This window comes from Pogona vitticeps, chromosome 1, assembly GCF_051106095.1.
Source record: "Pogona vitticeps strain Pit_001003342236 chromosome 1, PviZW2.1, whole genome shotgun sequence".
In the NCBI taxonomy this organism is placed as follows: Eukaryota; Metazoa; Chordata; class Lepidosauria; order Squamata; family Agamidae; genus Pogona; species Pogona vitticeps.
Genome location: NC_135783.1, coordinates 266,185,225 through 266,197,278, shown reverse-complemented (window position 1 = coordinate 266,197,278; position 12,054 = coordinate 266,185,225). Strand labels below are relative to the sequence as shown.

Here is a 12,054-nt window from a genome sequence, read left to right as displayed (position 1 = left end):
AAGGGAGCCCTAAAGTGCCTTGCAACCTAAAATGGGGGTTGGGAATAGAAAGCTTTTAATTAGTGTAAATTAAATGTTTCTGCCATCCAATCCAAGTTGTTGGAGGTGCCCAGTTATGCACCTCCAACAGCTTGGAGCTTTGAGAGCTTCTCTCTCAACAGTCTCTCTCAATGGTCGTTCAGTTGTTGAATTCCTACCAGAAAAAGCTTCATCTGCAAACAGGATAGTGGAGGGAGCAGCCTATCCTCCCTTAAAAGGGAATTGCAGAACCTGGGAAGGTCCACAGAAAAAGCCCATTTGCAACCACTCCAATGTGCTTGTGAGGATGGCAGGTCCAAGAACAATATCTGTCCTGAAGATCTCAGAAGCTAGCTAGTTTAGCTAGCTAGGCATGAGAGAGTACAACCCTTCAGATAGCCAGGAGAGAAGCCCTAAGGGGTTTTAATTGTCTTAACAGACACTTTAAATCATACACAGAAACAGATCTGTTGCAACAAGAGAGATGTGTCCTCTCTGTAACTGACCTCAGTTAAAAATCTGGCTGCAGCTCTTCAGTTTAGGGAGAGTGTAACCCTGTCAATAGAGGTTGAATCCATATTCCATGATTTGGCTTTTGACTGACTGGGGATGCTTGTGTTTTGTTCAGTTTAAGCTTCTATCTGTTCACTCTTTTCTAGTCCATTATTGACACTAGATAGTGGTTTAAAACTGAAACAGCATTATTTGGATTGCCCTGAAAAAAGAGCAGTAGAGTTAAGTGTTATCAGCATACTACCAGTATCACAGTTTCAGATTCCAGAAAACCTATTCCAGGAGATTCATGTGTATGTTGAATAGCATAGCGTTCTCTGAATGCCACAGTATTCTCTGATTTTCACATCCCTACTTTCTCTGTCTATTTTAATATGCGGCATTCAGATTTCCTTCTGACCTCTCCCTGTGTGTACAGGGAGCACCATACAACATTATTGTCAAATCCCATCCCAGAGAGATGTCTCAGAAAGATAACATGGTTGACGGTATTGAAAACTGCCAAGCGGTCCAGCAGAATCAACAGGGATATACTCCCCCAGCCAACCCTGCTTTAGGTCACCCACCAAAGCCATCTTCATCACTCAACCATACCTGAAGCCAGATTGAAGTGGATCTAGATAATCTATTTTACCCTGAACTCCCTGGAATTAGAAATTCTTACCCGAGAATGTGATATTGGAAACATGCTGGTAAAGTAGGGCTCAGGGATAGCATTGGTGTTGGCCACAATTTTCAGTAATCAAAGCCTTCCTCTTCCCATCCCATGACTTCCACAGTTTCCACACAATGAAAGGGATTGCACAAGAGCAGTGAGAAATGCAGGACAGAAGTCGTATTTAATTTCCCAAAATTGTGCCTACTGGTGATATCTTCAGCCTTCTACAGGTGTAGTTACCCCAATAGGATTTCAGGTGGTTGGAATCCTGTTGGTGTTTGCATAAAGTCTGTGTAACTTGCCACAGCTAATTGTAGGTAATTGTCAAAATGCTGGGGCACGTTTTGGTTAGGCAGCCAGGAATGTGACAAGGCACATGACTGAGAAATGCGGTGGCAATTAGCTGCAATATGGCAGATTTGTGTAAGTCGTGCAAAAATAACACAAACACCAAGAGGTTTCTGGCCATAAATTTTAGAAATGGTATAATTTACCTGTAATCAGGTGATTATAGTTTCCTATGATAATTCATTGTAGTTGCATGTTACAAATGACTCAGATAATCAGATCGTTCTTTTAAAAAGGAAATTGTAGCTGTGTGTTACAAAGTCCATTGCAATGATTTTGCTGAAGCAAACCCTGCAAGCAATGTGGATCTATGCTATATCATTCCAAGAGGAAAAGGTACTAGCTAGAAAGTGAACTGTTGTTCCCAAATAACATTGAAGGCACACATTTACAGTGCACAGCAACACACCATTTTCCCAGTGTGGTTTCATTTGGGAAAGCTGCCATATGGATCAGGAAGAGCTTTCAGACTGAAAATTGGTATATATTACTCTAGGTTTCACTAGAGAGCTAGCAATTTATCTTCCAGATAATCATCATGTGTTAAGTTTGGACACCTTGCTGTAACTTTTCACTACATGATAGGCCAGGCCTCAATGAATAATTTACAGTGATGGCAACATTCTTCATCTAGTGAGGTCTTTATCAGCTGCAACGGGGTTTAAAGTTTGTTATTAATTTCATGTCAAATCTTCATTCTGTGATAAATTTTGCAACATTTTATTATTAACATTAATAGAGTCAGAATTTTTTTTTAAAAAAATGCTGTCTGTCCCTGAGCAGAAAGTCTGTATTTTGCTTGATCCTCCATGTTTAAGAAATGAAGGGAATGGCTCTGGAACTACCACTATTAACCTGTTTCAGGAGTTTTGACAGTCACTTCTGCTTGCATACAAAGAATCTAAGAATCAGACTAAAAGGCACTTCCAATATGCGCTGGGTTTTTTTTTCTTCCACTCACTCAAAATGAGACACATAGGCGTTTGGTTCAGATTTGGAGCAAAGAACATGGGAAAGGAAATTTAATCGTTCCTCTTCTAGAGCCACTGAACCCCCACCTCATGGCATTTAGGTACTGAAGGAAGGAACACAGTCACATGAATAATCCGTCATCTAAATTTGGCCCAGAGCGGGCCTGCTCAATGTGATTATATTTCAGTTAGATAATAAATAAGAAATTTATTATGAATAAATTTTGGTGAAGCCAAAGTATATGGGTCTGAAATGAATGGATCTGCAGGTTTAATTAACTGATTGGCCAGGAAACTGTTTCCTCCCAGCTGGTTGAGATTCTGAGTGGCATTTGCACAAAATTCTTACATTTTCTGCAAAATACAAATTTTCCTCCCAATGCACTTTTGTGTGTATGCAAGAAGCCTTTTTCGTAATGTTGATGATGACAACAGCTCTCATCCTTGCTCTCTCACTCAGTGTGTGTGTGTGTGTGTGTGTGTGTGTGTGTGTGACTGAGACTGAGAGTGGGTGGGAGGGATGCTCTTTCTCTGGGACTGGGTGAGTGGTGCTGCTAATAAACTTGCTGTGTTTGCAAATTTGTGCATCATTTTTCAGAGTGTGTGTGTGCGCGCATGCACGTGGGTGACTTCTTTACCTCTTGCAAGATAAACATACTCTCTCTCTCTGCAAAATAATGCAAAAATTTGGAGACACAACTGCAAAAGTTTAGCAGCAGCTCCAACCATCTGATTCCAGAGAAGCAGCCTCACTTCCTCCCCTCCTCAGTCAGTCACACACACACACTCATGCACACACAGAGCAGCCAGCAGCAGCCCCTCCCTCCTGCAGAGAGAGAGAGACAGAGAGTGCAAGGCAATTTCCCTCTGTCTGCAGCCCGTTAAACAAGAGAAAGTTGGAGTTGTTTAAAAGATACATGAAGCAAGAATTATTATGATATTTTTCCATTTATAAGATGCCACCATTTATGCCCCACTTTTCTAACTCAAAAATTAAGAAAATTTAGCTTTTGAGTATTCAGCCTCTGGGCTCAGAATGCTCCGACATTACGAGTCCCTGTTGTATCTGATTACTGCCTACAATATGCTCCAATTGGTTTGTTTAGCATCAGCTGGCATCAGTTCCATGAGGCTCATGACTGGAGGAATCTAAGTCTCATAACTGGAGGAAACTAAGCCTCGTGACTGAAGGAAGCCTGTTTACAGAGGCAAGATATGTGCCATTTTGTTCTCTCCTCACCTATCTCAGCTTACTTCCTTGTAAAAGACACCCCTCATACATGGAAAAATATGGTATATCAGAGGATGGAACTCCTAGTGCACATATTAAATCTTCTTTAAATCATGCTCAATTCCAAAGTTGTGAGGTGATGCAGTTCATGATCTCTGCCTGTATGGCATCTCTGCATAATTTTACATAATGATCAAAGCAATGATGGTGGGCTTTCATTTGTTTTCCTTGAGATGTTTTTCCTCTGTCACATGAAGATCAACATGAAGATTAATCTGCCACCTCAGGGTCTTTATGTTCTCTTCTAATCAAAGGATGACACATTTGTCTCATTTCTCCCTATGTAAATAATCAGAAATACCGTAGGGTTGTCCTATCTTCTTAATTATGCATATATTTTGAAAAGTCAAAGGGGTTGTTTGCTTGTTTATTTGTTACACTTAAATCTCCTTTCCTCCCATGAACTCAAGCTACTGAGGCTTTCTTTGTCCTGACAACAACCCTTTGTAGTAAGTCAGTCCAAGGGAGTGTATCAAGTGAGAGAGAGTGTCACTATGAATGGATATAGTGATATAATGGATATAATAGTTATATGAAAGGGACCCTACACTTCTGAATTTGCCATTACGCTCTAACGCTTTATGAGAGTCACATCTGGTCCCTGTAGAAATGTGTTGCCTTAATTGTGGGTAGGAATACTTCCTGGCTGTTCGCAGGCCCTAAATGTGTTCTTTGCTTTTTTTTTTTTTTTTTTTTTTTTTGTCTCAGAATGTCTATTACACGGGTAACCAGCAGATCCACGTGGGTGTTTTAAGTCCTACCATTGATGATGATGACAACAGATGCCTCGTGGATGTAAACAGCAGACCCAGGCTCATCGAATGCAGTTATGCGAAAGCCAAAAGGATGAAGCTTTACTGGCAGTTTACTCAGGTAATTTCCCACCACACCCCCCACACCCCAAATATGAGGTGCATAGATTTGAGAGAGGTTCATTTTTGCACTTTCCATTGAGTCAGAGTAGTAACAGCTGTGTTTCTGTGTAAAACATTAAAGGGATTTAAATTCTTCCAAAGAATGAAGTTGCTTTGGGGCATACAGTTCCTCATGTAACGAGGGAGAGAATGGACCTTTACCTCCATTGCAATTCTGCCACATATTAGAGCATGGCTAGGCAACTATAACAAGCCCAGGGGACAAACTGAATTCACTCAGTGCCTGTAAAATTCAGTGGCAGCTGAGAAAACTACATTTAAAGCAAACTTTTCATGTGCTTTCAACTGGCTTTTCCCCATCTGCAGCCAAAATTCAACAGCAAACCAAATATCAGTATTACTGTTTTCGGGGGGGGGGGGAGTCTTGGAGCAGCTACAAAAATATAGCCCATATATTGTCCACTCCTGTTATAGACTGAGAAGGGAGACTGTTTTTTGTATACTGTACACAGAAACCTTGCATTTTGGGAAGTCAACACCCATGGAGTAGCACAATACATAAAGTTGTACTATGTGATCTCTGTATTTCGCCTCATATGTCTGAAGTGGACTTGTGCATTAAAGCTCACATTTAAATATAATAGTTAGTTTTTAAGATGCCACTATGTTTTTGTCCTTTGTCTTTTGTCTTTTAATTTTATTATTTTTGGTTAGCTTATGCAGGCTAACAGGGCTACCTCTTCTTGGACTATAATACTCAACCTATGAAAGGCTAACAGTAGGGATATGATGAAAGGAGCAGGCCAGCAAGCGCAGTTTCACTGTCTTTCACCTAACAGAATCGGAATCTTGTCAGGGACAATAGGGCTTAGTTGAGGTGGCAACCTGTGTATATGGATTGTACCCCTTCAGGCTGCAGGTGAGTGCTAATAAGACAGCACGTTCCCATATGTAGAAAGATTCATCGAAAACGAATGCATCAAGGAGAAAGCTACGTCGGAGTGATGGTGGTGGTTGTTTCTTATGTGTGGCACATTCCATTTGAATTTTTATTGCCATCATTACAATTATGTTTCCTTGTGAGTATTTTTTTTAAATGCTAGAAGCCCTCTGTCCTCCCGACATTCACAGATAAAGCTCTGAAGAAGAAAAGATGATGCTCCTTTCTTTGTCTCTTGATGATAAATTAAGAGGCAAAGGAATAATTAAAGGCATGCTGTTCAAAAAGAATTGTTTTGCTAATACCCAGTGTGATTAAAGTGTTGTTTTTTAGAAAGACATAATGTGATGAAAACTAGGTTTGCATGCTGTAAGCTGCAAGAAAACTAATGAGACTAATTAAGGATTCAGAGAGAGAAATGTGGACATTGTTTTGCAGTTGCTTTCACTTAGCTGAGCAAATGGGGAAATCTCCCTTTTTTTTTAAAAAAAAAAAAAGGGAAGCTCTTTGTAAGAATTGGCAGTTGTTCACAGTTTTCCTTACAATATTCTGGAAGTCCTTTTTTCCTTTATGTCTGACAACATATTTTGCAAATTGACTCATTTACCTAAGTGGCCCATGAGTTCAGTACCCATATTATCAAACACACCCTGCTCACTAGAGGGTTCTGGGAGTGAAAATGTAATTTATCCAAGTTCCAATAACAACTGAGGAGCCTACAACCATAAAGGATGATGCCAAAGACAATAGATCAGCTATAGTAGCAGGCTTTTATTTAAAGTTAATCTACTGATGCTTTGCAAGTGTAGGTCAGTTTTGGGAAGGGAAACACACGGCCAATAACCCTCTCCCACCTTTCTTGTCAGTCATGGTTCTTACAGTGAGCAAGATGGAGTTACACCATACGGTAGCCAGTCAGTTGACATTATGCTCTCATCACTGAGGGCAGGTGAAGCAGTCTTCAGAAAAATGGGAGAAGCTTTTCCTTCTCTTTCAACACAGTACCGAAAGAGGGCCTATTTCACCAGTCACCATAAAAATTTTGTAACAAAAAATTCTACTGTAGAGCAGTAGTTCCCAACCTTGGGTAACCCAAGTATTCTTGGACTGCAACTCCCAGAAACCTTCACCACCAGTTTTGCTGGCCAGAATTTTTGAGAGTTGCAGTCCAAGAGCACCTAAGTTACCCAAGGTTGGGAACCACTGCTGTAGAAATAACAAGGTACCTCTTCTGCAAAAAACAAATTTACAACAAGATTCAGTCCAAAGGTTTTCCGGGAACCAAGTTTCATCTCTCTGTATGATAATGGTAAAAAGTTATGAGCACAGAATAGGGTTTTCAACCCATATTTACTGGCTGCTATATAAGCTAAGGTCATTACTGATATTAATGCCAGTTCCAATCTAACTAGAGTTGTAAGGGTTTGTGGGGCCAGGGGGGAGACTGCCAGCAACTGCCAGGCAAACTTATATTTTGGATGACTTCCAATGGATGTACTGTAAATTCCCAGTTCCCAAATTTCAGATCCATACAGTATCTGAGGGAGTAATTTAGTTTTGAAAAGTTCATAAATGGGAGAAACAAAACATCCTCCTCTGGAATCAGAGTATGCTAAATATGGCCTTTTAAAACTTCTGTTCATCAAACTCAATCTGAGCTGTCCAAGAACACTGGTTGGTGGAACATGATTCCTAAATACTTTAAGTGAAATACCTCTTCTAATATCCTTGCATACATTATCCACTCATTTTTTTATTTTTTTTTTATTTTTTATTTTTTTATTTATATTTTATTTTATGTATTTATTTATTGTCATTGTAAGTATATACACAGTACTGTATACCCATACAATGAAATTCACAGACATCCAGAGACCAGACACATGCACACACATAAAATTCCCCAAACACTCCCACCCACTAAAAGAAAAAGTCACTCATGAGGGTGGGATCTTCTGTTAAAAACCATAACTTTGTTTTTCTCATAATTTACGTGGAGAAGATTCTTCTTACGGTAAATGCTGAATTGTTTCAGCAGTCTTCTTAGACTTGAGTATGGGACATTAGCATAAAGTAGCATTTGTAATGGCCTTTCCATCTACTCTCACTGAGAAGAACTGCAATCCGGTTAAACAGTCCACCATACCATTTATATATAAATTATAAATATGGGGCCAGGATACAACCTTGATGTACTTTTTTGGATGTTTTAACTGTATTAGACAATTGGCCTGAAATGCAAACTCTGGCCTTTAAGGAAGTATCATTGTACAGGTCGTTAATTCTCTCTAGCAATCCGAGGTCTATATAAAGATGTATCTGTTTTTCCCAGAGGTGATCTCTTGCAATAGATTCAAATGTCATTTTAAGGTTGATAAAAGCCACAGATACTGTAGTTGCCCCAATGGTCTTTCAGTATATTTGTTAATTAGATGTTGTAACAGAAAGACATGGTCCAAACCCTAAAGCCAAGTTTGCTCAAAGGCTAATAGGTTGTTCTCAGCTATCCATCCTTCCAGTTTCACCGAGTCACCTTACTGCTGGACGTAACATGTTGGAGAAAGAGTGAGAAGAGACAAGACTGAACAGAAGTTATATACTGGGATTTATGTATTGCATATACTGTACTTGTTTGTTGGATGTTTATGTGGCAGATTTGTTTCTATATTTCAAAGAACACCTTGCTATTGTATTCTTGGAGAGAGAGAAATGGACAAATACACAAAATATTTTTGTTTGCTTCCCTGTTTGTTTGTTGACTAATGGAAAAATTTCTGTCAAAGCACTTTTTCTTCATCTCCTTCTATTGCTAGCATGACTTTGTGGTTATTAAAAGGATCATCAGGGTGTTAACTATCTCCCGTTGGGATACACCACACTGAAAGGTCTAAATGTTAATGAAACTCAGCAGAAAGAAAAGCAAAATTAGCTGCACGTTAGAGTGGCTAAGTAACCTGGCATACAGTGGGCCTATTATAAATAATTAAGCACTGTAAGGCTTCCTTTTCTGCCCAGCGTCTATGAAAAGCCAAGGTGTGGGGGAGGGAGACAAGGTTTTTGTTACCAATTCATCAGGTACCACCATCTCCATCTCCCCTTCAACTTTTGCAGGTGAATGTAGGTTCCAATTCAGCAACAGATGGGAGGGATTCTTTTCTAGTATTTGCCCCCTACTCTAGACTGGGAAGTGTAGCAAATAAAGGTGGGGGACCAAAAGCCTCCAAATCTAGTTGCTTGCTCTCTCTTTCCTTAACTAAGATGTTCTCTGGTATGTGCACCAAGCAGCAAGTGTTATAGGCTGGATTATTTCTAAATAAGGACTAATTTTATTGCAAAGAAAAAGGAGTGTAACACGTTAAACAAAGTAACCTAAAATAAAAATATCTCTGAGCACCACTTAAAAATTATAAAATAGTATAAGAAAATAGAGAATTAAATGTAGGCATTCTGGAAGCTCAGCCTAGCCCCACAGAATTATAATCCTAACATGAGTAACTCACTTGGATTCTGGTTCTAGTCAAGGCATGTTGTCTTTCATCGCACATTGTTGTGGGATTGTCCTAGAGCCAACTCTTCCTCATTGCCAGCTGGAGAGCAATCATCAGAGAGAGAGAGAGAGAGAGAGAGAGAGAGAGAGAGAGAGAGCTCTTGCTGGGTATTTAAAAATCCCTCAATCTGTATGATAGGTTTATATCACAACTACTTTTCCTCAAGTTCTCAATCATTCCAGAGTGCACAGCATGTAATAACAGGCGCAAATTACAGGAAACCAGTTTTAGGCTGAATATTGATTGATTGATTTTATTTTAAATATCTTATCCTGTCTTTCTCCTTAAAAAAGGACCCAAGACAGCTTGCATCACTGAAAGACAATATTTAAAGTTGAAAACAATATACAACGTTGGTTTACATCAATAAAAGACAAGATTTAAAGCTAAGAAAGTATAGAGAGGTAGCTTATGTCATTAAAAGACAATATTAAAGCTAGCACCATTCTGAGAGATGGTAAAGACAAGTAGTACTAGAGACCCAGTCAGAGCAGTAATGAATAACAATACATGTCACACTCGTGTAGCCAGTCACTGAGGGGAACCTTGCCAGAAGAGAAAGGTCTTTGCAGAAGGACAGCAAAGATGAGGTCAATCTGGCCTCTTGTGGGAGGGAGTTCCAGAGTCTGGAAAGAGCAACAGAGGAGGCCCTCTCCTGTGTGCCCATCAGATATACCTGTGAAGGTGGATGAGACCAAGAGAAAGGCCGGATGATCTTAACACTCAAGCTGGTTCAATATGGGAGAGATGATCTTTGAGATACAGTGGTACATACCTCGACTTGAGAACGTCCCTACATAAGAACGATTCAAGTTAAGAACAGCTCCGTTAGCAAAAAGTTGCTTCGACTTGAGAACGGAACCTCGACTTAAGAACCAAAAGAAAAAAGAAACCTTTCCTGCCCCCCCTTTTTTTGACCTAAGTTCACCTTAGGTCAAAAGAAGAAGAAAAAAATTCACCCCCTAGTGGTAGATACGAATTAACCAGCTTTGCATTAGTTCCTATGGGAACTAATGCTTCGACTTAAGAACAGTGCCTCGACTTAAGAACAAAAACAGCAGATACGGATTAAATGAGTTTCAATGCATTCCCATGGGAAATGGTGCTTCGACTTAAGAACATTTCAACTTAATAACGCAGTCCCAATACGGATTAAGTTCTTAAGTCGAGGTACCACTGTAGCTTGGACCAAGGCCATTTAGGGAAAACTTCTTAACTGTTAGAGCAGTATAACAATGGAACCAATTAGCCTGGAAGGTGATGAGCACTCCAGCACTGGAGGCATTCAAGAGAAAATTAAACAACCATCTGCCAGATTTTATTTGATTTGAATTCCTTCATTGAGCAGGGAGTTGGACTTGATGGACTTATAGGCCCCTTCCAACTCAGTTATCCTATGATTCCAAGTGTTTGGCTTTTCCAGCTTTTCCAGGTATGTGTGTTGTAAACCTGTAACGTATACCTTCAAACTAATGCATTATGTTGCAGCATAATGACATGGATGGGTCTGCTGTCATGACAAACACATTTCACCCTCTTTCTCTGGATGCCTAACATAACTGTTTCCCAGGAGTAGGCTGTTAGGCTGAACCAATATGAAGCTCCCTCTAAATTTAACAGTGTAGTTTAAAAGAAACAAAACCAGTGAGATGGAAAATAATATGGAGAGATAAGATTTAGCATTTATATATGGAGAGAGAGGTGGTTATTGAAACTTTTCAGATTAGTCTTGCTTCTTTAGTACTTGGATGATCCAGGCTAGAATCCTTATGAGTCCTCAATATATAAATTAAGATCTGCAGAACAGGCTTTCCTCAAAGTCCCTTCTTGCCATTATGGGCTGTATCTACTAAGGAAGGAGCCTCTTTTGTTGTGGTGGCTGACTTGTGAACAGGACTAGCATTAGCTTTGCAGTCATTCTGTTCCTGTTTCCCTGGACATTTGCAGTATTGCTGTAGATTTTCTTGGTTACTCTGATGTATTATATATTTTTACTAAGGGCAGACAGAACGGTCAGTTTTGCTTTCCTCTCACATTGAAATTTGCAAGTGTTGGTAAACTGTGTATTAAAAAAAATATTACCCATCCATAGTTTTTGTCACCTGTTATTATTAATTTATTATTGTACTGTATTGCTTTAATTGCATTCCGCAGTTGTCTGTGCTGCTTTTGTTGTACTGATTGATCACTCCCTCATATCTTTTGATAAAAGGCGATTCGTAAATACCATAACAAACGATAGAAATAATTTTCATGAGGGAACAGTTTACAGCTGAGATAAAGGAATCAAGCTATCCTTTAAACCTTGGGGAGATGTCAGAGAAACTGTTGTGAACAGTCAGTATGAAGCAGACAGAAGCGACATTAGCTTCTCCCTGGTACCTTTCTGTTTTGCAATTCCTTCATATTTAATGAGCACTTCTAAGATCTAAAGTAACTTTCCTGAAGACTTTGATAGACATCGTACTTCAGTGGAATTTTCTTTTTGGCAGTCCTCTTTTTTTTCAGTATGTCGTTCCCTCTCCCAAGTCAGCACCGATATTTTCAAGTCCGTTTTATGTCTTCGAAAATTCATACCCATGCCATCCTCTTTATGCTTTTTTTTTCCAAAAAAACCCACCTCATTGAGAACTAAGTGTTTACAGAATCTGTTGACAGTTTCAACCAACATGTCTTGATGCTTCAAAGAGGAATACAGCTTCTCTTGAGAATCACAGAAATGGGAGTACTGTACAAGCTTAGATATTGCCTGTTTAGTCCCAGACAGTTTAATTTGACAAGGACATCATTTTCACCATAAGAGGTAACTTTTACTAGGAAATAGTTTTGCTTTGTACCCGGTGTGGCCATAGTGGATGGAGAGAAAAACTATGACTCAGGAGACCTGTGTGT

At 39.5% G+C, this 12,054-nt stretch overlaps 1 protein-coding gene across 1 annotated transcript in view; it reads left to right on the top strand.

The window, feature by feature from the left end:
• The window catches only part of GALNT18 (polypeptide N-acetylgalactosaminyltransferase 18), a 366,080-nt gene that overhangs the window by 334,412 nt on the left and 19,614 nt on the right, over positions 1 to 12,054 (top strand). Inside the window, exon 10 of the mRNA XM_020789957.3 lies at positions 4,508 to 4,672. Within this exon, the coding sequence (XP_020645616.1) occupies positions 4,508 to 4,672 (165 nt within the window). The remainder of the gene's footprint in view (positions 1 to 4,507; positions 4,673 to 12,054) is intronic.